The sequence below is a fragment of the Carcharhinus amblyrhynchos genome, chromosome 3 (assembly GCF_965287045.1).
Source record: "Carcharhinus amblyrhynchos chromosome 3, sCarAmb.v2.hapA, whole genome shotgun sequence".
In the NCBI taxonomy this organism is placed as follows: domain Eukaryota; kingdom Metazoa; phylum Chordata; class Chondrichthyes; order Carcharhiniformes; family Carcharhinidae; genus Carcharhinus; species Carcharhinus amblyrhynchos.
The window spans coordinates 96,865,837-96,891,541 of record NC_137326.1 but is presented as its reverse complement, the minus strand read 5'-3'; the positions used below and the strand labels follow the sequence as shown (position 1 = coordinate 96,891,541).

Below are 25,705 nucleotides of genomic sequence, written 5' to 3'. Positions count from 1 at the left end.
AGATCCCCACTGACTATGGCAAGGTCTGCAAAACACACAGGCTACGAGATGAAGGCATGTAAAATTGTCAGCTCCAAATCAGGGAGGGATGTGGAGCTCGATACATTCTATGCCCGTTTTGAGCAAGAGGTCAGTGAGCGCATGTCCTCCACCTGGAAGCCCTAGATGAACCTGTATCTGAGGTTACCATTGCAGATGTCAGAGCAGCTTTCCTGAAGGTCAACCCATGGAAAGCAATTGGCCCGGATGTGGTATCTGGACGTGCACTCAGATCCTGCGCGAATTAGCTGGTGGGGATGTTCACAGACATCTTCAACCTCCTTTTATAAAAGTCTGAGATCCTTATTTGCTTCGAGAAGATGACCATCATCCCAGTACCAAAGAAAAGCCAAGCAGCGTGCCTTAATGACTATCGTCTGATGCCTCTGATATCCATCATTATGAAGTGCTGTAAAAATTAGTCATGGCACGAATCAATTCCAGCCTCCCAGATTGCCTGGATATACTATAGGTTGTCTATCGCCACAACAGGTCCACAGTAAACGCCATTTCCTTGGCCCTGCAGTCAACCCCAGAGCACCTTGATAACAAAGACACCAGACTCCTATTTATTGAATACAGCTCAGCCTTCAACACCACCATTCCTATGGAACTCAACTCCAAGCTCTGCGGCCTGGGCCTCAGCTACTCCCTCTGCGACTGGATCCTGAACTTCCTAACTCATAGGCCATCATCAGTTAGGATAGGCAACACCACCTCCTCCACGATCATCCTCAACACCGGTGCCCCACGAGGCTGTGTTCTCAGCCCCCTGCTATATTCTTATACACCTATGACTGTGTGGCCAAATTCCCCTCCAACTTGATTTTCAAGTTTGCTGATGACACCACCATATGGGTCAGACCTCAAACAAAGATGAGACAGGAATGAGAAGAGAACTAGATAGTGAACTAGTGCGGTAACAATAATTTCTCTCTCAATGTAATAAAATGAAGGCGATAGTCATCGACTTCAGGGAACGTAATGGAGAACATGCCCGTCTATATCAACCGTGATGAAGTAGAAATAGCCGAGAGTTTCATGTTTTTAGGCGTCCAGATCACCAACAACCTGTTCTTGTCTCCCCATGCCGACACTACAGTTAAGAAAGCCCACCAACACCTTTACTTTCTCAGAAGACTAAGGAAATTTGGCATGTCAGCTATGACTCTCACTAACTTTTACAGATGCACTATAGAAAGCATTCTTTCTGGTTGTATCACAGCTTGGTATGGCTCCTGCTCTGCCCAAGACCGCAAGGAACTACAAAAGGTCGTAAATGTAGCCCAATCCAGCATGCTAGCCAGCCTCCCATTCATTGACTCTATCTACACTTCCCGCTGTCTCGACAAAGCAGCCAGCATAATTAAGGGCCCCATGCACACTGGACATTCTCTCTTCCACCTTCTTGTGTCGGGAAAAAGATACAAAAGTCTGAGGTCACGTACCAACCGACACAAGAACAGCTTCTTCCCTGCTGCCATCAGACTTTTGAATGGACTAGCCTTGCCTTAGTTGATCTTTCTCTGCCCCCCAGTAACACTACTGTAACACGACATTCTGTACTCTTGCATTTCCTTCTCTATGAACGGTATGCTTTGTCTGTGTAGCACACAAGAAACAATACCTTTCACTGTATACTAATACATATGCCAATAATAAATCAAATCAAATCAAATCTTTGACCTAGTTTAGTTCCACACCTCATGTCTGAGGGCCAGTGACATGAATCTGGATATGAACTTCAAAAGTGATCCAACATGCGGGGTAAAACACAGAAGTAATTTCCATGTGGCATTTTAATACAACCAATTTATTTTCATTTTCCACCTGTTTTCACCATCGATTGGGCAGCGATAGTGTGGTGCAGACTCATAACCCAATTTTAACTTCAGCAATTAAAGGGCCAATCCGAGAGCAGAACCTGTAGGAGTTGGAAACAGAGACAAAACTCACAGATGACAGGTTCAGGATATGCAAAGGCTTGAATAATGCTTCCCATGATGTATGGCTGAAGATAGTGAAGATTCAGCAATAGATGGCTGGAACTCTGTCACCTTGCCTGCCATGGAATCGGAACAGATGAGGGTCCAACAATGGAAATTTCCATTGGCCTCAGGAATTTCTGGTCTCGCCCGAGTGAGGCCATAAAATCCTGCCCATTCTTCCACAGTAACTGGGTGAAAAACCTGCTGCTGTCACAAGGGTGATATGACTGATGTTGGCCAGATGGCTTTGCAATTGGAAGACTATGTCACACTCCTGGATCAAGCTGAGAACAGTTGCAAGTTCACACCCCATCCCTCCACACTAAGCCTAAGGGACTATAGAAGTGCAAGATACCAGCTCAGCATCTTCCCAAGGGCAATAAATGCTGGGCTTCCCAAGATCCCCACATCCAGGAATGAATAATTAATATAATCACTCATCAGCACTGGTCTATTCTTTCTCTGTTGCAGGAAAAGAATTGAGAAGGAGATGTGAGAGTACTGTAGTAGTCTACCACAGCCCATACAATTGACAACTGGATCAAGTACTAGAGATCATTGCTGTTTTAGTATCACTGCATCGGAGATAGGGACCTTCCAGTTACCTGGTGCACATTAAAAATATTAATGGTACATGTCACACAACCATCATGCTGGTGTGATTTCCACAGCAAGTGAAATACGATCCTCTTCATGATAGACTGCAACATTCTTCCATTGTTTAGCCAATGAGGTATCCAGATTGCATTCACTTCTTTACTGAATGCTCCTCTCTCAGCACTGCCCCTACTCACCAGCTTGCAGCCACTCCCAGTTTTATACAAGATTTGGTGTCCCCACCCATACCTTGCCAATGCACTTGCTTTCCCTAATTCCCTATCATTCTCCCAAGCTCCCATTTCACACTTCTCCCCTCAGTCATCTTCTCTTCCCTGACTTTCAAGCTGCCCTGATTTTGGACCTTCCCTCTGGATTTCAGATCATTGCCACACCCTTCAGGTTTCAGACCATGGCCCTCCAGATTTTAGACCTCTCACTCCCTTCCTGATTTCTGACCCTCCCAAACCCAATTTCAATTCTCCCACACACCAATTTTAGATGTAGAATTTTAGGCATAGATTTCAGGATTTTAGGCATAGAATCCCTACAGCGCAGGAGGCCATTTTGCTCATCGAGCCTGCACCGACAATGATTCCACCCAAGCCGTATCCCAGTAACCTCATATATTTACCTGCTAATCCCCTTGAAACTAAAGGACAATTTATCATGGCCAATCCACCCAATCAGTCCTTTCACATATTAGATGCAAACTGCTGAATGTTTCTTCGTGAACAGTAATTCATCAGGTAGCAATTTAACGACATGAACCCATCAAAAGACAGTATTTTGGCATTCATTTCAAGACGAAAATACATTTTCACTTAATTTAATACCACCCCCCCGCCTCACCCCTGCATAATGACCTTGAAACTACAGGATTGCCATGTAACCCAATTCAGTAATATCCACTGGAGAAGGAAATCTGCCATCATTATCCAGCCTGGCCTGTGACTCCAGATCCAATGCGGTTTATTCTTAGCTATATGTGCTGTATTGGCCTAGTAAACTACTCAATTATATCAAAATCGCCATATTATAACAATTATAAATTATAATCCTGATGGACTACAAGCAGAATACAAGGAATCAACCATACTATCCATTGATCCTTCTCCAGCTTCATAGGAATCAGGAGCAGAAGTTGGCAAATTCAGGCCTTCGAGCCTGCTCCGCCATTTAATCAGATCATGGTTGATCTCTTCCTGGTCTCAAATCTACCTCTCCATCTGTTCCCCATATCCCTCCTTCTCTTTTGTTATCAGAAACATGTCTATCTTCCTCTTGAAACCATTCAACAATTCAGATTCAACTGTGCTATGTGGCAGCAAGTTCCAAAATTTCACCACCCTCTGCAAGAATTGTTCCTCCTCTCAGTTTTAAATCTACCATCTCTCAACCTCTACCTGTGATGTCTTGTTCTACATTGCCCCATAAGAGGAAACATGTGGTCTACATTTATTTTATCAATTTCTTTTAAAATGTTACATACCTCAATCAAATCACTTTCATCCTCCTAAACTCCAGCGAGTACAAGCCTGAACTATTTAATCTCTCCTCAAACCTCAAGCCTTTCACCCCCAGAATCAATCTGGTGAACCTTCTCTGAACAGTCTCAAATGCCACCACATCCTTTCTCAAATAAGGAGACCAAAACTGGACACAATATTCCAGATGTGGTGTTGGTAACTTCAACAAACACTTCTCTACTTTTATGCCCCGGTCCCTTTGCAATAAATACCAACGTTCTATTTGCCTTTTTTATGAAATGCTGCACCTGCATACCGACTTTCTGTGATTCATGAACACAGACACCCAGCTCCCTCTGCTCAGACGCACTCTGAATCTGCTTTCCATTTAGACAATAATTTGCCTTTTTTTCTGCCAAAATGGATAACTTCATCCATATTAAACTCCATATACCACATTTTGGCCCATTTTCTGAGTCTATCCATATCTGTCTGTAGAATCTTTATTTCCTCATCCCTGCTTGCCTTTCCAACTATTTTAATATAGTCTGCAAATGCTACTATGTTACACTCTGTCCCTACTTGCAGGTCATTCAGTTGAGGTCAGAGGACTGGCCCCTGCACCACCCGACTCGGTACATTTTGCCAGCCAAGAACCCCCCATTTATCTTGGCCCTCTACTTTCTGTCAATTAGCCAGTCCTCAGTTCACTCTAGTACACTATTCCCAGTCCTCTGCGATTTCACTTTCTGGATCAGTCCTTCTTTACAATCATGGCCGATCATGTGCTTCAAGCAGTGGTCAGCGCAGACTGCAGCAGATTAGTTTTAAGTTCCATCTGTACCTAAACCCACAAGCTGCTCCAAGTTAAACTCTATCCTCCAACCCGCTCAATAGCGATCACAATTCTTTAGCTTCCATTTTGACATATGTGCTTCTCAGAACCACCAACATCAAGACAGATGTGTCAGCAAAAAGTGACAATTTCAAATGAGGTGTCAGAAAATGCAGCGAGAGAGAGAGAGCATCCAACAAATATAATGATATATAAGCAAAGGCTAGTTGACATAACAGGTGAAGAGATTGCAAGGCAAAAGCAATTTCAGTACAGCTACATCAACACTTATGAAACGAGTTGCACCTTAGACAACACAGATAGTTGCAGAATCAGCAATAGTGACGAATGCAAGCTGAGTTGCCTGTTCCAATTCTAACGCCATTACTAATCATATCTGGAATAAAATTTGATAATTTTACAGAATGAATCAGGAAATCTAATTTTCTACTCACGTTGTCCTCATCATAAATACTCATTCCCTAAATGTAAAATGAAGACTTGATGATTATGATAAAACTGATTTTCTTAAAAAAAAATCAATTGCTAGATAAATTCATCAGTGCAATAAGCAGCCCCAACTTTTTATAATAAATAACTTGGAGTTCCTTTCTTGATAAATCTATTGCCAAGGGAAGCTGAATGTACAATGTAAATGTACAATATCCACTTCTCTCATATGCTTCAAGCACAACACCTTTCAACTCTGCACTTTGGAAGACAGTACAGGCACAAAGTTCAAAGAATCCTCATACTTCATACAAATGGCCAGCATCCACATGTGAACGCAAATGATGATTGTCAGCCAGCAGCTTTAACACAGATGAGACCAATGTATACTTTGGCAGAAGTATACTGGAACAGTACAAGCCATGGGAAGGGAAGAAATGTACCGTACAACATTGCAATAAAACTCATGATTTTTCTGGATCAGTATCAAGCAGATCCTTGGACTCCTTACTGATGCTGTCTTCTAATATGTATTATATTTGCATATTTGTATTTGAAGACTAGAGGCTCCCCTGCTGGGAGTAAACATATTGTAGCAATTACACTACAGGGTCTTCTCTTACACAGCTTGTTAGATATGGAATGTTTCAGCGAATTGGAAATGAAAGCAGCCAATACAGTACCACACCAACTAGAGTGTTTATTGGACAGAACACAAGCATCAAGCAAAACGTGGCACTACTTTGGCTTCTGATCTGAAGCAGTCTCCTCCAGCCAAACAGAAGGTAGCAAGATAGGTGAGCAAGTGATTAAAAAATCATCCTGAAATTCATCAATGGAATTTCAGCATATGAAAACAAGAGAGTTGTGTTAAACATGTATGAAACACTGATTTGACTTCAACGTGACTACTGAATCCAGTTCTAGCTAAGCATTACACTTTGAAAAACGTCAAGGCATCAGGGAAAAAACAGAAAAGATTTACAAGAATGCTTCCATGGATGAGGAACTTCAGTTACACAGAAAGACTGGAGTATTTGGGACCGTTCTCCTTGAAGTGGAAGGAGATTTGATTGAGAATTCCAAGTCGTGGGCTGAATTTTACGGTCCCCACAATTGAGTGTGTATTTGGTGGGCAGACACTGACCGGGGTGGGGCGGGGCGGGGGGGGGGGTGGGGGGGGCGGTGGGTACGTGCTCCTTGCTCTTAGCTCACCATCATCTTGCCCATCTGTGACCCGGTCCCTATTAAGGTGCAGGCAGCAGATGGGCGACAAAATTAGCAGCCCAACTGCCATTTTTAAAGTAATAATTAATTGATTTGATTTATTATTGTCACATGTATTAGTAAACAGTGAAAAGTATTGTTTCTTGTGCACTATACAGACAATGCATACCACACAAAGAGAAGGAAAGGAGAGGGTGCAGATGTAATGTGACAGTCATAGTTTGGGTGCAGAGAAAGATCAACTCAGTGCAAGGTAGGTCCATTCAAAAGTCCGATGGCAGCAGGGAAGAAGCTGTTCTTGAGTCGGTTGGTCTGTGTCCTCAGACTTTTGTATCTTTTTCCTGATGGAAGAAGGTGGAAGAGAGAAAGTCCAGGGTGCAAGATGTCTTTAATTATGCTGGCTGCTTTTATGAGATGGAGGAAATGTTGACAGTATCAATGGTTGGGAGGCTTATTTGAGTGATGAATAAAAGCAAAATACAGTGGATGCTGGAATCTGAAACCAAAAGAGTAAATGCTGCAAAATCTCAGCAGGTTTGGCAGCATCTGTAAGGAGAGAAACGAGTTGATGTTTTGAGTCCAAAACGTCAGCTCTTTCTCCTCCGTGCAGATGCAGCCAGACCTGCTGAGATTTTCCAGTATTTCTCTTTTGGTTATTTGAGTGATGGATTGGGCTTCGTTCATGACTCTTTATAGTTTCTTGTGCTCTTGGATAGAGTCACACCAAGCTACGATAAACCAGAAAGAATGCTTTTTATGGTGCATCTATAAAAGTTAGTGAGAGTTGTAGCAGACATGCTAAATTTCCTTCATCTTCTGAGAAAGTAAAGGTGTTGGTAGATTTTCTTAACTGTCATGTTGGCATGGGGAGAACCAGTGCAGGTTGTTGGTGATCTGGACACCTAAAAACCTGAAAGCTCTCAACCATTTCTACTTCGTGCCATTGATTTAGACAGGCAGATGTCCTCCACTACGCTTCCTGAAGTCGATGACTATTTCCTTCATTTTGTTGACATTGAGAGAGAGGTTATTGTCATTGCATCAGTTCACCAAATTCTTTATCTCTTTCCCGTCTCATCATTGTGCAGATTATCAAACCAATTACCTGAACAAAATGACCTGAACATTATGCTGCCCACATCATGATTGAAACTTTTTTTCAACTTGTGCAAAGGGTGGTACAGAAATGGGTAAATTCTTCAAGGATTGCCCTGCACACCTTGGGGCACCCCCTCACTCATGCTTCCAAGATGTTATCTCCCCATTCTGTTCCTCCCTGTCTGGCCCCAAAAATCTACCCATCTAGGATCTCCAAGCACTCCTTATTTGAAATCCTAGAACTACCTGGGTACAGAATGCCATGGATGTCTTCATCCTAAGACCTACTTGTCCCAACAATAGAAACAACTTAGTTCTTCTGCTGCTTGGACTGTTAATTAATAAGATTGGCTAGTAGTTCATGAGGTTGAGTTCCATCTCTGGGGCCCAAGTTGCACACTCTGCTTTTTTTTAGTTTGCACTCCATTGGACTTCTGGATTATTTCCATGCCAAAACTTCAGGTTTTGGGTAGGTGGGAATATTGCAGATTACCCTAATTATAATCTTCCAAAATTCTGAGTCAATCTTTTAGATTGGAAAATTGTCTGTGCCACTCTGCTATTTAAAACAGGTGAGAATTAAACACCAATTAGCCTAATGTCTTGTCAGGAAATTACTTGAATCAATGATTGATAATAACTGAATGCCTCAAAAATTTTCAGCAGAATGACATAGACAATTTTCCAATCTACAATATTGGCTCTTCGATCAACGGAAGCTTGGAAGATTATAGTTAGGGATCTGCAATGCTCTCACTTATTTACTTTAAAATTTTAGGATGGAATTCATGAGTGTGCATCTTTGATGCCATTATTTCCTTCATTAATTATTTTTGGCTACATTGGCCTCAAAATTTGTGATCCGACCCATTTCTTATAAGTGTTTTTTAATAAAGGGCCCTCATTTTGCTGCCCTCCCATGTTAAATCAGCAGCTTCTGTGTACAGTTATAATTCTTTAATACACACATAAAACATGACGTTTGGAAACAGTCCAAGACCTTCATTCACAAAGTGGATGTCTTGTCAGAGAGATCTATTAATTAAATCTGGCAGGTTTCACTCTGAGGATAAATCACACAGCATCAGAGGACCTTTGATGTGCTAAAGTTGGTGTCTACTATATTTGAAATGTTTTACCGCACCCAAATGAATGCAGCTTTAACAATTACTGTTATGTCGGAGACAATATTTCTTGCCTAATGTGCTAATATATCAAAATTAAAAGGAAACATACTTGGTAACATTATAATAGTGTATTCTCTTCCTAATGACATTTAATGAGTTAGTTATCACAGTCCGATTGATCATGTATGCCATAAGGACAAAGATAAACTAGCAATCTTCCTGATCTGTTGGGTTCAGTGACAATTCCACATGCTTTCAACCAACAAGCAAACTGAATGTTCCGTAACAACAAACTTGTGGGAATTGACTTCAAACAACCAGTAATAATCAGACAAACTCGAGCAATTTCCTTCATGTTGATCACTTTATTTGGGCATCAGAAGAGAATTTTGGTACATTGAAGAATTATCTACTTCACATCATAATATTCCCAAGTGAGCAAGCAATTGCAACACATTTCACAGACATGCATTTAAGCAGCAATTGCTCCTTTTGAATACATTGTCATGCAAGTTTCCAAACTAAGAATTCAAACCACGACTTCCTGAAAATTTGACTCTTAAAATGAACAACCCAATATATTACTGTGGAAAGGAACAATTCTTCCCGAGCTCCAGATAACAAAAAGACAAAAAAATTATTAATTACAGTTAAGGGAATGGTCCCTTATCTCGGCTAACTCCAAATTGCCATTCGATTTTAATCAAGTTCTGCTGTGTTTGTAGATCTCTCCAAATCTGAAGTCTGAACACATAGCATTGCAAAACAAAAGATGACATTCGTTCCACAACAACAAAAAAAACACAGTTCCAAGGTCAATTACTAAACAGCTTGCATGCAATCAGAAAGAGACTGGTGAAATTCAACGCGCAAGTAATACTTTCTTAAGAACTGCAAATGTACCAATTCCAGGTGCAGAATTTATACCTGCATTTCTAAATCATGAATAATTGACTCAGTCATACCCAAAACTGCTCATTATGAATCTTCATGTTTTCAGTGCAATGCTTTATGCTCAATTATGTCCACAACTGGTTAGGTTCAATAGTTAATAACAGTTACAAGCACATCATTTCGGGCATTAGATGTTTTTCCACCAAAAACATGAAAAATTCATCTCCTACTGCATTTTAACGTAAATCTCCAACTGCAAAACACTTAACATGATGGCATCCAAGGAAGTTCAAAAGCAATCAAAAAAACTCACCAAATCTGTAATTTTTATATTTTATTTGCCACCTTCTCACTGTCATTCACAATCTTAATACAATGTTATCATGAACTAAATAGATAACACACGAAGCATTGAAATTCAACCTGGTATCATTTCTGAAAAATCCAGAGAGATTTGGGGGTAATTAATATAAATTTTATATTATTTAATGTAAGATATTGGTTTGTCACAGAAATTCCTCTTCTGATAGTCTCTAAATAGTCCAACTGATAAGTATATCATTTGGTGTGACTCAGGTCAGCAAGGCCCTAAATTAACCATGTCTTTCTGCTAAGATGAGACCAATGATGAATTGCTCCAATTGCCTTCAGTGTGACCAGGTAGGAGAAAGAAAAGAATATCAGTCAAGCCTCTGCTCTTGTTTGCTGTGAAATGTTAAAATTAACTTATTAGTCATAAGTAAGGCTGACATTAATGCTGCACTGAAGTTACTGTGAAATTCCCCTGTTCCATCTCAGCATGTCTTTCAGACTGTGGGAGGTAACTGAAGCATCTGGAGGAAACCCGTGCAGACACGGCGAGAATGTGGAAACTTCACATAGATAGTGACCCAAGCCAGGAATCGATCCCGGGTCCCTGGCACTGTGAGGCAGCAGTGCTAACCACTGTGCTGGCCTTGTATTTGCAAAGAGGATTAAGTGTGATTGTTCTGTCATCTATCTTCAAATAATTTATATCATTTCTTATCCGGATTTAGGGCAGGAGCCATGGCTCAGCAGTGATGTCCTCGCTTCTGAGTCAAAAGATTGAGAGTTCAAACTCCATATAGAGGTTTCAGTCCAAAATTAAGGACAACAGTAGCCAGTGTAGTACTGAATTAAGATTGCATAAACACTGCACGAATACTGCAGTGTCATGGGGGTGCTGTCTTTCACATGAGACAATAAACCCTTCTCAGGCGCACGTGAAAGACTCCACAGGTACAATTATATGGGCCTCCATTTGTTCATGGGTTTACAGGCAGGGTGGGTAGAGGAGAACATAAAATACTCCAGGTGGCCTTCTTGCTGTATACCCTCCTGCCCCAAACCTGTCTGAAATGTTACATGCAAATTGAGGCATTTAAATGTCCATTTAGAGCTGCCAAGGCAGGCTTGAGGTCAATGAGGTCAGGGACATGAACGGAGCTGGTGGTCATCCTGCTCAGGAATTAAGCAGGGAAGGGAAGAAGGTGGGAGGTTGGGGGAAGAGGGGTCGGGGGGGCGCTCCATCACTGACTGCCTAAAATAGCAGGATGAGAAATTTCAGATGGACATATCAAAGAACTTGCATTCTGGTATCACAAAGCATAAAGAACTTCTACATTTTTTTGCTCAGCTCAGAGGGTTAATGTGATTGGTTTCTACGAGAGGAGTTTCAGGTTTAAGGCACAAGGATGGCTGACCCTGAAGCCTTGTCAGTTACATCAATTCTAACGTGTCATCAAGCTTTAGCTGGGCTGCACGCTGAGATGCCTCACCGTGGAAAAAATTGCATCCTTAAGGAAAATCTAACCCTTCATCTGTCTCATTCTGCATGATTGCACTGCGTCCCCAAATAAGTGCTTCGTGCTTTTGAAATGTATGTTCTAAAGAAGGCTACAAACCTGCTGGCAGATTTCACGTGCAAGTTTGAATGGAGACAAGTTGTTACAATGGCAGACAAAATGAACAAAGTATAAAAATACACTTAGTCACGAAGACCCGGCATTTTTGCCTTGACGTTTTCAGCACAGTTCCTCAGATATCAGTGCAATCACTGCAAAGGTGACGGAATTTAACTGCATATTGCAGTCAACACAATGGAAGGTACTTAGGAACTCATGTTAAAAACATGGTGCTCGAATTGAGTCCCACTCCCTAAACCAGTAATGCCCCAAGGGGGAATTAATCAGCATTGGAAGCTCCCATTAATTGTCCTCTGGTGCAGCTCTACAAAGGATTCCAAGGTTAAGCTGGAACCTTTGGGCGCAAGGGGATTGAGGGGTATGACTCAAAAGGTTTTGGCTCCTTCCTGTTTGGTTCACTTTGGAACTCACTATTTGGTTCTGAATTTAACTGGTAAATCGTTTTGTATATCTTTTAAAGATAATTTTTTAGTTTAGGTTATTAAATGCATAAAATGCTTATTTTTTGTGAAAAGCCTATTTTCAACTATAGTAATGAAACTTTGGCAAGTTATCCCACTGAACTCGATCAAGGAATTTCTTCTTAAAACCAATAATTTCAAACAAGTCATATTTATACAGTACCCTAACATAGTGAAACATTCCAAAGTGCTTTACTTGAACAATGTATGACACAAAAGCACAAAAGAGATATTTGTTAAGAATACCGAGGTGGGTTTTAAGGAATGTCTTAAAGAAGCAAAGAAGAAAGGCGGAGAGCTGTGATTGGGGTGGTGGAGGGGGGAAGATTTCCAGAGCCTTGGGCTAGGCAACTGGAGTATGGCAACCAGTGTGGGACAATTATAACTAGGAATGCACAAGGGTCAGAATTAGAGAAGCATTGACATTGAAGGGTTCTGGGGCTGGAGGGGATTACAGATATAGGAGAAGGGATTTGAAAACAAGGATGACAATTTGGAACCAAGATGTTGCTTGACGGGCAGCAAATGTAGGTCAGTGAACACAGGGGAGAAGGAGAACAGGTCTTGCTGTGAGTTAAGACAAGGGCAGCAGTGTTTTGGATGAACTTATGTCAACAGGGGTAGAATGTGGGAGACTCACCAGCAGCTGAAAAGTAAATCCGTTTTAAATTATGCCTGATTGCACTGGGGCAGCACAGTGCACTGCTGCCTCAAAGCATCAGAGGCTAGGTTCAATTCCCACCTTGGGTCACTGTCTGCGCGGAGTCTGCACATTCTCCCCATGTTTGCATGGGTTTCCTCTGGGTGCTCCAGTTTCCTCTCACAGTCTGACCTGCTGGTTAGGTGCACTGACCTGAACAGGTGCTGGAATGTGGCGACTAGGGGAATTTCACAGTAACTTCATTGTATTGTTAACGTAAGCCTTATTTGTGACTAATAAATAAACTTTACTTTAAACGTTTTAGAAGATTACGCGTTTGCCAATAGGAAAATTTAGAGTTGAAAATTTAGAGTTTGAAATTTAGAAGGATGAGGGGGGGAACATAAGAAATAGGAGCAGGAGTAGGCCATCTCGCCCTTCGAGCCTGCCCTGCCATTCAATATGATCACAGCTGATCTGAAGTGGATCAGTTCCACTTTCCCGCATTCTCCCCATAACCCTTAATTCCCCTGTCTATCAGAAATCTATCTACCCGTGACTTAAATATATTCAGCGAGGTAGCTTCCACCACTTCAATGGGCAGAGAATTCCAGAGATTCACCACCCTTTGAGTGAAGAATCTCATTAAAACCTACAGAATACTGAAAGGCCTGCACAGAATGAACATGGAGATAATGTTTCCATTAGTAGGAGAGGCTAGGATCAGTGGGCACAGCCACAGAGTAAAGAGACAACCCTTTAGAACCAAAATGAGGAGGAATTTCTTCAGCTAGGAATGGTAAATCTCTGGAACTCATTGCCACAGAAGGCTGTGGAGGCCAGGTCATTGAGTACATTTAAGACAGAGATAGACAGGTTTTCGATTGATAAGGGGATCAAAGGTTACGGAGTGAAGGCAGGAGAGTTGAGAAACTTAGCAGCCATGATCAAATGGCGGAGTAGACTACCTCCCGCAATAGTGACTTTCACCACCTATGAGCCAACAGATAAATCTTCATCTAATTTAAAGTCTAAATGCATGAAACTCATAACAAAATACAGTTGTGCAAATTGCATTTATGTAATGTTTTATATAGATTGAGAGTTCTGTCTGTATAGTATAAATAATGTGATTTTAATTTTATGAGAAAAATTATTTTCTAATTTTATTGCTTTTTCATTATTAGTTTAAATTTGTTTTGTGATTGATTTCTGTAATGTTGAAGATGCCCCTACCAAACACAAATATATGCTTAATTTTATGTGTAACACATTCTTTGTGAGTTAGAAATACCAACTCCTTGAATCATTTTAATGAAAACATCCCTTGTACTGCCGATTGCATTAAACCATGCAACTGCACAACAACCTTACAGCAAAAATGATTTCATTATTAGATACAAAAGCTCCAGCCTCAGCCTTTGCATATTTTCTTTTTCCAAAAGTGCTGCAAGATTACATGACTGAAGAGATAAAGTTGCCTTTGCATTATGTAGACTGTGTCACATATACAGATTAAACCTTCCAGACAACGACAGAACTGGAGAAAGAAGTGGTAAACAACAGAGAGCTGAGCTAAACAGTTCAGCCGGAAATGGTGAAAAGAGTCAGCTACAAAAAGGCAACAAATATATTAGGTAATAAAACATTAACCAGACAGCACTGTCAGCTTACTGGAGGAAAAGGCAGACCACCCTACAGAAAATATTTGTGCAAATCTCAGCAATTGACAAATTATACCTTCACATCGTCAACATTGCATTCTTTCAGGTAAGATTTTTAAAGCCCCAACAGGCTGGACAACAAATTCAATTTAACCAAAGCAAATTGAAGCAGGGAATCCCTAAATGACCCTGGAAATGTTATTTCAAGCTTAATTAACTGAAATGACCAAAGTTATAAAAAATGTTAATCATCTCTTTAACAGAAGGCTAAAATATACTGTTACAGAAATGTTAACATGCAGCACTGTAACCACCATGGTTTGAATCCACAGTTTACAACAACAAATCTGCAGTTGAATGCATATTACCTTATTAATTAAATGTAACTGACAGGCCATAACATAAGCCTAAAGATGAAGAAATACATTGAAACTATTGGCATCGACAGTAATTACATTCAGAGACACTAGCCACATTCAGTCATGAAGACTGAACTAGTTGTGTAAGGCTAATCTATTTTAATGACTCAGTTGCCAAGGACATTAGTGAGTCTTGTAATGGTATAAATTATTATTGATGAAATCAATAAAGGTGTAATTATTCTAGCAATTTCCATACAGTTGCCAAATGAGAATCAGATAGCCATTGCTTTTAATGACAAACTGATCAATTCAATTCATTTCTAAATACACTTCATAAACCTACACACTTTTTGTAATAACAACACTAATGGTCCTGTAGCCACAACGACAAATAAAGTGCATTTAGAGACAGTGCACACACAGATTCACGTCACTATCAAGAATGCTGAATATGCCTGCTTAAATTCCCAGCACATAACAAAAATTCTTTAAGAAAATGAGCAAAAGATAAAAGTTGCTGTCAGAAAAATCTGCAAGTGAAATTGTTTCTTTCAAATTCAAGGTGGACAAGTTTCAGAACTATCATCTATCATTGCATGATGTCAAAGAGAACCTGTACACTGGTGTCAATCATGAGTGCCACGGTCTCACAGACACTATGAAACAAGAGCTGGAAAAGGTTTGGTTCTTTGAGATGACTAATGATATCTCAACTCACCTGCATAGCGCACAGGTGCATCCTTGTCCAAAGCAACCAGTGGTGGATCGAGAAAAACGGTGTCATTGTTCTCTGTTATCACGCCATGGTAGGATGTCTCAATCCATGGTTTGTGCTTGTTTACTAAAAACAAAACAAAAAGACTCAATCAGGAAGTGTGAATCAGATTATTTCAATACCTCTTTTTAGGTCTTTACTTCCAAATCCTTAACAGTTACACTGGCTAGGAACTTGGAATCGACAAGTTAATTTATAACATGCCAGTGAAATGTATTTACTTGGCTTCCTGCTGCATCGTTCTTCCTCTGTTCCATATTCTGCTGCTTTGATTTCTAACTGGGAAAACTTTATACCAAGCTGCTTGCTTTTTCATCCAGGAATATTAAATCTGTCATTATCATTAAAAGAGGCACCACTCCAAATGAAAACTGCATCAAGTTCACCCAGTGCAATGTTGGTCAACCATTTTACATTAAATATTTCCTCTGCCTGAAGATTCTACTCATGGTGTGGATTTCCAGAGAACGTATCATCAAAAATTGAAATCAGGGTTATGTGGGTTTCAATAACCCGTTTGTGACCCCAAACGAAAAGAGCTACTTGGCAGTTTCAGGAAAACCCATGCCTCATTATCTCTGAGGAGCTATCAACAACAAACTATATGCTGCACAGCTTGACATCAAAGAAAGTGATACAAGACCACATTTAATAACACAAGCAGATCAGAAGACGACTGCTGGCTTGATAAAGCAAAAGGCCCCTCAACTTTTGCTTCAACCTGTATTGGCTGAGACATTTAGCAATCTTTGAAACCCGGCCACATTCCAAACAATGGATATACATCCTTTGCTGGAAAATGGGTGGAAAGGTGGAGGGCATGTAATGTAGGCCTCTGGCTTGATGAACAAATTAATATTGCCTTACTGCATTGAATGGCTCTGCCTGCTCTTTATTATCTGACCAACAGCCTCACAGTCAAGGAGCTCCAGACATTGTAACATTTCCTTTGACAACAGCTTCTATAACCCACCATCATCTGGAATAAAAAAGAACATGTGAACACCACCACCTGCAAATTCCACTCAAAATCATATGCTATCCTAACTTGGAAATATATCAGAATTCTTTCACTGTCACTGGATCAAAATCTTGAAACTGCTATCCTAATACTACGTCACATGGACCATGGTTCAAAGAATTGGCTCACAACCACCTACTCACTGGTAAATAGGAATGGGCAGTAACTAGTGGCCTTGCCCAAATCAGATCCTCAAATTCAACTGACATCAAATCCATACGCAATGTGGACAATCCTAAATTTCTAGATATATCATATTGCAGATTACTATTAAAAATTTAGAATCATTTTAACAAATGCAACAAAGTTGTATTTGCCTGGTCTAATTTGTTAATATGACTGAAGTGTCTCTCTGCCAAACATTAGTCGACTACTTTGGAGCTCAAACCAGCAGCACATTGTTGGAATACGCAATTTTATCATTTGTTGCTATGAGCACATTTCAAATGTTACTAATGAATAATTGCTGTAAAAAAAAACACTCCTCAACTAAATGCAATATGAAGCTGATTTCAAAAGTATTGCAATTGTTGCCGAATTCCTAATTGTTCCTCATATATTCAGTCCTGATACAGGTAGGCACTTAAGGGCCTTATTATGTTCAAGGGCAGGTTCCTCACCCAAGGCTCTGCCCACCCAGCCATGAAACTGCATCTCAGTCGAGCTGATCGGGATCCGGGGGCTGGGATGGGGTGGTGGGAAAGGTGTCCCACCCATGTCCCACCATACAATTATACATCCCCCGCCCAACCAAACTCAGAGCCCACTTTGGTGGGAGCATAGATTTCGGCTCCATGTGTAACACAATCCAAACTTCAGCAAATATTTTTATTACATCAATTTCAAATTTATTTGAATCTGAAAACAGACTGCAGGATTACAGCTATAATGTAGTATTTCAGTTTAACATTCGGCTGCGCTTCTGATAAAACAGATTGGGCAGAATTTTCCTTTCTGGACACTGTGTAGTGCTAGATGGGAAAGTCAGCATGATTCCAGTTGGTTAATGTGACAGACTAGAATGAAGGATGAAGGAGTTTGAGCATGTTTTGTCTGATGTTGTGGCTCCGACATACAAGTGTGTTAAAGTCACCATGGAAATGGTGGTAGCCACATTGGAACTGCTGGCTCTCCTATCAGCTCAGTGCTTAGACCTGCATACCATCACTCTGGCCAAGGGTGCATTCCAGCAGCAGTGAGGGCAAGAGGTGGACAGGCTATCTTGACCCCCTTCCATGTGCTCTTTCTCCTCAAGTTGTCAGGGAGTAGCCCTCCAGGCACCCCTGGAACATCCACCTAGGATGCTCCAAGGATACCTACTAATCTAGATTCCCTGTGCCTGTGACCCCATCAACTCCAGCAGGTCAAGCCAAGGAGGGGGCACCTGGGGACACCCACCAAATTCATCTCAACAACAGAGCATTGAAGTCAACTAATTGCCTACACCTCTGCTGTGGATGTCAGATTAAAGTCCAACAAGTTTATTTGATTGTAAACCCACAAGCTTTCAGAATGCTGTTCCGAAAGCTTGTCGATTTACTATTAAATAAACTTGTTGGACTTTAACCTCGTGTTGTGCGACTTCTTACTGTGTTCACCCCAGTCCAACGCCGGCATCTGCACATTGTGGATGTCAGGGCCAGATGTAGTGAAATTAAGTTCTGAATGCACAATAGTAGCACGGGTTGTTCACTGTAAATAATCTGCACCATTGTTTAGCATATTTCACTTTTATCCCTCTCCAATTTTCAGGCATTGAATGGTTAATAGATGTGATGCAAGCTCCTGTGTTTGTTTAAGGGTACCAAATTAATGCCCTTTTCCTGCTGCCACGACGCTCCTGCTGCTTCCCCATCTTACTCAGTTTAATGACAATGCCTGTACTTCCGAGTCAGTGACATGGGCGGGATTTTCCAGTTGCACTTGCCCCAAAAATCGCCTGAGGTCAACAGACTTTTGCATGGTCTGCCGTCCCCCCTGCCTTTTACAATTCCCGTGGCAGGTGTGATGGGAAAATTCCCCCCATGAACTTTGTGTTAAAATGATGGTAAGACAATACACGTCAGTCATGCTTGCATCTTAGGCAGATATTATGTGACCTTCTGAGAATTACTTATCAAGGTTACTGATTATCCTGATGTTGTCTCACTGAAATCTACACTATGTGGATATGACCAACATTGATGTTTTGTCATGCAAATACACATTGCAATGGCATTTATCTTATTAGTGAAAGATTTTGGTTATAGTAGTATTCACCGTCAAGCACCACAGCCTTTCATGTCTCCAGCCAATATCACTTCTTTTCTGCAATTAAGGCTGAACGCTATTCTTTTTTTACCCCCCACTCTCTTTACGTATGATGTTGAACCATGGAAGTTGGGTCCACTCAGTGACATTTGAAATGTGTGTTAGAGGGGAACTAGTGTGTGAAGTCAGAGGTGTGTGCTCACCCTAATGAATACATCCACTTTGTGGGGAGGATCACAGTTTATTCGTTAATGGCTGGGTTTGACAATTGACTTCAGTTCCATATATGTTAACCTCATTAGTGAATTAATTAACACATTGCCATTCATGTTAGTTTGTTACATGACCTCAGAATGGCAGACGGCCGCAACAATAATACCATCTGGCACATTCCTGGACCTAGGCACTACAGTGTCAATTATCACCGGCATGCTGTGACCTGTAGAAGTTAATGTATTGAATATGCAAAATGAATAAGCACTTTTTATGTCATCATTGAATTGAGGTTTATTTTCTCCCTCTGAAAACAAAGCAACACCTGTACAAAAAGACATAGATGATGACACCCAAATAAAACCCTGCCCAAGTGGCCATTTAACCATGTACCTATAGATTACCAATCGTCCAATACCAGATTGGATTGATGACATTTTATTGAAAAAAGACACCATGCATTTGTATGATGCCGATTGTGAGGTTCCACAAATATCAGTGCAGTGGTAACCTTCAGAGCAACCGACACTCGATGCCCTTGAAATCCATGTGATGTGTGTTTCTCACACAGCAAAAATGAGCATCTAAAGCCTCAGATAAAGCAAGCAAAGGCACCTGCAGCACTATCTTTCACTCATCACCATGTATGAGTTGTGTCTTCTGTAGTCTTTTGGTTGTGCCAAATTCGTTTGCAGATTTGGCCCTTCCTCATCCACATTTGCGACATCATGGAGCCCAGTTGGCTTTTGTTCTTCAGGGCAATGACCTTCCCAAACTGTGTTCATATCATTCCAATCTGGGCTATCAAGAAGGCAGAGTTGCCCACAGCCTGCATTCTCCACTCTTGTATCTATGGATGGATACAATTGAGCAATCAACCCAAGTTCCCATGGAATGGTCTCCTTCCACGTCAAAGGCGGCTATGCAATATGCCTTGCATTAAGCAACATTCAACTGTTCCTTGGTTTGCACATCACATAGCAAGACAACCTCTTGAAGGCTGATATCATCCTGGAGAATGACAGGTGGCTGAGCATTTCCCTTATGGGTGATGGTGCATTCACAACATGGGACTTCATGCAGGTCCAAAAACACAAGACCTAGAAGCCACAGTCACTCTTGTGTAGATTATCCAACAGTGGCCTGGACAATAACAGTGGATACACCATTGTATCCATATCCTGACTGCAAGCATGGTATCCGAATGCCATGACCAATGCACTGGGAATATGGAAGCTTTAGAATTTGCGCTACCTCTGTGCAGCAGAATAGCATTGATTGTTAGACCCAGCATTCATTCCAACATGCCTCTAAGAATCAGGTGCCAATTTAGACTATATGTAGCACAACACCCAGAAGTGGATTAAGAGTTTGTGGGGCCTTGTGCTCAGCTTCATTTTTGGTCCCCATTGCAGGATCTGAAGGCAAAAGCCCATTCTTTGTACATGTTCTCTCTTTCCGCCCCTGCTGCCCATCCAGCCCTCACACTCCCTCTTCCCACCTAACCCCACCACCACCTACGGCTCATTTGAGAATTTTGAGAAGCAGAAGCTCCAAGAAAATGTGTTGGTCATATAATTTATCCATATTCTATTATGTTGTTTTCCTGTGTATTAATCAGTTCAGTCCCCAAATATGAGTAAAACTATGCTTTAAACAAAAAAATACTAATGCCAATTGGCATTGTGTTTCAAACCATGAATCACTGAATCATTAGTCTTCAATATAGTTAGAAATTAAGGAGGCTATGGTCCCATCCCGACACACACGTTTTTTGGCACGTCAAGATGAGAGAGTCATATGTCAGCCATTTCACGGGTTTTGAGCATGTGTTCCAGATGCATGCGCGTCTCCCACAGCCGGAGAACAGTCGCAGTCGGGACCGCGTTGGAAACTGGTGGGAAGTGAGGTAAGTAATTGAAATATTTTTAAAATGTATTTTAAATATGATTATTAGCCTCTGGCGTGAATAGGCTCCGGCCCCTAGCTTTTAGTGAGATTCATAATTGGGACCTCTGCATTACACAGAGTGGGGAGATTCCAGTGTGAAGTTGAACAGATAAAAACAGTTGGGATTTAGTCCACTTTTCTCACCAATTCAGCACTTTTGGGAGTATCGCCCCCTAATTATGCAACAGTTTGATTATGTAATTCAAGCCTATTAAAACATGAATCATAAAACTTTACCAACAAGACATGGAACAAAAGATGGTAGCGTTAAGATACACATCAAACTCATGGGACTGGATTTGTTCCGATCTAGATATTAATGAACAGATACATGCATGCAAGTATTCATGCATCAAGCTCCTTTTCCAATCAATTCAAACTAGTCTAGATCTAAAAGAACTATTAGTCAGCTAAATTAATAGCAACATTTGACAACATTCAGGGTTATATGTCATCAAATCCAGTAACTTGGATCAATTTTTAGTGCCTAAAACCAAGCTAAGGCCATTTATGTATTTACATTCAAGGAGTCAATATCTGAAGCATTTGTACCCACCACTGTGTCATCTTCAGTGGTAACAATGAATGCAAAACATTAACATTTCAGCCATATCCTACTCCTCATGCTAAATAGTTCATAGGGACCTATGTGCTTTTCTGGCCATTGACAGAATATATAAAGCTTTGCCAACAGGAATGCCACTTGATCAGTGTTTTTTTTTATCTCCCCAGTATACACTTTCAGCATTTAATTGTGGCTTTAGTTAACTTCAGCTGTTTGTGATACCTTTACATGTAATCTTGCAGTCTTTTTGCAATATTTTATTTTTGAGGCTGACTATTTATGTAAATAACTCTATTTTTCTTCTCTTATTTCCATCTAGAAACACTCCCCAATCTCCATTTCTGAAATGTTTCTCTATACTGGAAAATCAAAACCATTCTTACAGCAGGTTCAGCAAGTTGTCAGCAGCAATAATTTTCTCAACCACATGAAATATGATGGTACAATAACTGCTGAGATGAATTGAAGGGTTGTTGTGGCATGGAATGTTCCCACCACAAAGACAGTTAGGAATAGACTCCATCATATGTTACATATTTGAAAGTTTAAAAAAAAACAGTATAGGGCACAGGACGATGTTGATATTTTTGAGAGCTTTGCAGTGATAATGATGGCCCAAATGGCTTCCTTCTATGCTGTGAAATTCCTACTTGGAAATCAGATATCATTGAGGAAGTACAGTTACTAATTAAATCCATTACTTCCCAACATGTTGAGCAAGGAGGAAATTCTTGCCTGCACCCTCAACTATCTTTCTCCAGCCATTTTATCCAGTGAATAAAGTAACATACCCTAATTTCTGACCAATTGTCATCATTTCATAATACATACCTAATTTTAGGTCTTATGGATACACTTCAAATACAACAAATGTCAAAACCCCTACATTCTTAGAGAATTTGGCTTTACATAGCAAAATCTTGAACCTTCTAAAATGTTTATTAGGTTGGGAAACTTAAAAAAGTCACAGCCCAGGGTTAAGTTTCTATAATAGAGGCCACTAACTTGATTTGCTCCTACTTGTGATAGAAAAGGAAGGAGGGTGGAGGTGAGGAGTGAGTGTGGAGGTGACAAGGTGGGTGGGGGTAATGAGGCGGGTGGGGCTAACAGGAATGGAGGTGAGGGAGAAAGAAATGGGGGACTGGCAATGAGGAAGCGGGGGATGGGGATGAGGGAGAGATGGGCTGAAGTAGGGGGATAAACGGCTGTGATTCTGGTTCCTGCTGCCCAAAGCTAGGAATTACATGTGCACACTTCCAATTCCAGCTATGTTCATGTCGGGTTGTGCCTTCTCAGATTCAAACTCATGAACACTGGTTGCTGATCTCCACTGCATGTGACAGAAGTACCATCAGGGATTGAGGGCTGGGTCTCCGTCTGATTCCATACTGTTGCTCCTCACTGTGCAAATGCACAGTGCCACAAATCGCACAAGTAATATAGTTCCAACCGGTGGAAAGCTATAGGCATAAAAAAATCTTGCAGCGACCCTCTTAAAGGTAGGCAAAAGCAATGTCTGTATACCTCAAAGACGTTGCTGAACTGAAGCTCCCCGCAAATGTATGGTCGGGAAATAGACCTAATTATCCACTGGAGGGGCACTTAATTTAGGAGAGGAACCTAATTCCAGAAAGTTGCCCTTTGAACAAGTAGTCCTGAGATGCAAATTAATGCAAATCTGGTTCCCAGCATAAGTCAATGGGAAAGTTGACCTATTTTTAAGCCATCGAAGCGGAATGAACAAAATGGCAAACTAGTATCCCACTGTCAGAAAACACTTCTTTCATCACTCCAAATTCCACCCACCACGATTCTTCTCACTAGCGGGAGTGCAATAATATCAACACATCGTAGGGATAATGTCAACACAAAAATATTCAAAATTTAGAGTTTACTTGCATCCGAGAAATGTCAGAACGATTAAGAGCTCTTCCCACCATTTAATTATCCAGTGTCAGTATCTGTACATCAAGGTGCATCATGAAATTCATGATTAGACAGCCAAGCATTAGTGGAACATTTCTCATTTGATCTGGGCTCTGGTTTCCTCCCACAGTCCAAGGATATACAGGTTAGGTTGATTGGCCAGGCTAAATTGACCATTAGCATCAGTGAAATTAGCAGGGTAAATACATTGGGTTACAGGGATAGGGTCTGGCTGGGTCTGTTATTGGAGCAGACTTGATGGTCCAAATGGCTTCCTTTTGCACAGTAGGGACTCTATGGGCCCAATTTTACCATCAAGTTGCACCTGTTTTCGGGTGTAAAAACTTCGTAAAGTCGTATGCGAGGCGAGTAGTGCCTCTGTACCAGTTCCCCCTTTACCAAGGCCCGAAAATGGCCGCAATCATTTAAATTGACTTAACGGGTTGCACGCCCAACCTTACCAGCGTTTCCCCTTTTACCACCCTGTTCACCTATTCAGGTTCGGTGCAAAACAGACATGCTCTACAAAAGTCCAATCCAGGCACTCCATTTAGTGAGGAGGTAAGTGCCAAGCTTCCTTTGGCTCTCTGTTTGAGATCGGTGGGGTGAAGAGGAAGGTCGGTCTGATGGCTCTCATGCTTGAGATTGGTGAGAGGGGAAGGGGGGTCCACTACCACTCTGCCTGTGATCAGTGGGGGGGGGGGGGGCGGGGGGGAGGAGCAATAAGGGAGTCAATAATGTTGTGAAGGAGGGACAATGTCTGTGGGGGCCAGGAGGAGGCATTATCTGGCTTGGAAGCGGTGTGGCAAGGGAACCACGTGCTATCGTTTTTTTTCATGCGTGCACAGTTGGAAGCACCAATCGGAGCTACAGGACTTTGGGTGCGTTAAGCCCCACCCACGGGTTTATGCAGCACAATTCAGAACTGCTGATAACTTTTTAGGCAGACTGCGTATGGGGATACTGGAGAACGGGTCTAGAAGTCGGATCTGAAACACTCCCAGTTTTGAGTCCACCCAGCAAAGAATCAAAACGGTAAAATAGGGCCCTGTGACTGCAATGGTTTTACAGAGCATTATGTAATTATCAAATTGTGGTAAATATTCAGATGTTGTTGGCTGAGATCACTGGCTTGCGTTCGATAATTGACTTCAATTCCGTACACATTAACCTCATTAGTGAATTAATTAACACATTGCCATTGTGAGGTCAATGTAACAAACTAATATAAATGCCAGACGGCTGCAACAATAATACCATCTGGCATATTCCTGGACCTGGGCACTATACAGTGTCAATTATCAATTGCATGCTTTGACCTGGATAAGTTAATGTCCTGAACATGCAAAATTAATAGACACTTTACATATCATATTAGAATTGAGATTTATATTCTGTCTCTGAAGACATGAATGCCTGTATGAGAATCCACAAATTAAGGCACCCCAATTAAACCCTGCCCAAGTGACTGTCCTTCAACTATGCACTGATGGGTTACTCACCAATCCCCATCTTACAATACCATGCAAATTTGCGTATTTTTTCTTCATTGATAATTTAGTAATGCAAGATAAGTGAATACAAGTGATCCAGTCAGCCCACGGAAGGCTGTACACAGGTTAGGTTCCAAATTTTAACTTTATTTACTAGTGTCACAAGTAAGCTCACATTAACACTGCAATGAAGTTACTGTGAAAATCCCCTCGGCTCCACACTCCAGCACTTGTTCAGCTACACTGAGGGAGAATTTAGCATGGCCAACGCACCTGACCAATGCATCTTTCGGACTATGGGAGGAAACCAAAGCACCTGGGAGGGGAAACACACACAGACACAGGGAGAACCTGCAGACAGTGACCCAAGCCAGGAATCGAACCTGGGTCCCTGGTGCTGTGAGGCAGCAGTGTGAAAATAATCCAATGGCCATCTTACTGGCAAATACTCTGTGATGCAATACTGACAGCATTTAATAAGGTTCAACGTTGACATTTCACTCTTTTTTTGTCAATTAATTAAATCAGGAATTTTTCATTTGAATTTTAAGAGCTTTCAGCCCCTCATAAAATATTAATAGGCCTACTAATCCATGATTGAAGATACTGTTCTGATGATAAATGGATGATTGGTCAAGCATGTAATAATCCTGTTGTTTGAGATTCAAAATCATTTTTCCTGAAATTACTTCCATGAGCACTGCTGGGGCATGGT

At 41.2% G+C, this 25,705-nt stretch overlaps 1 protein-coding gene across 1 annotated transcript in view; it reads right to left on the bottom strand.

Moving 5' to 3' along the window:
* The window catches only part of clstn2a (calsyntenin 2a), a 517,709-nt gene that overhangs the window by 242,317 nt on the left and 249,687 nt on the right, over nucleotides 1–25,705 (bottom strand). The window contains exon 3 of the mRNA XM_080185553.1: nucleotides 15,516–15,638. Coding sequence (XP_080041679.1) covers nucleotides 15,516–15,638 — 123 coding nt within the window. The remainder of the gene's footprint in view (nucleotides 1–15,515; nucleotides 15,639–25,705) is intronic.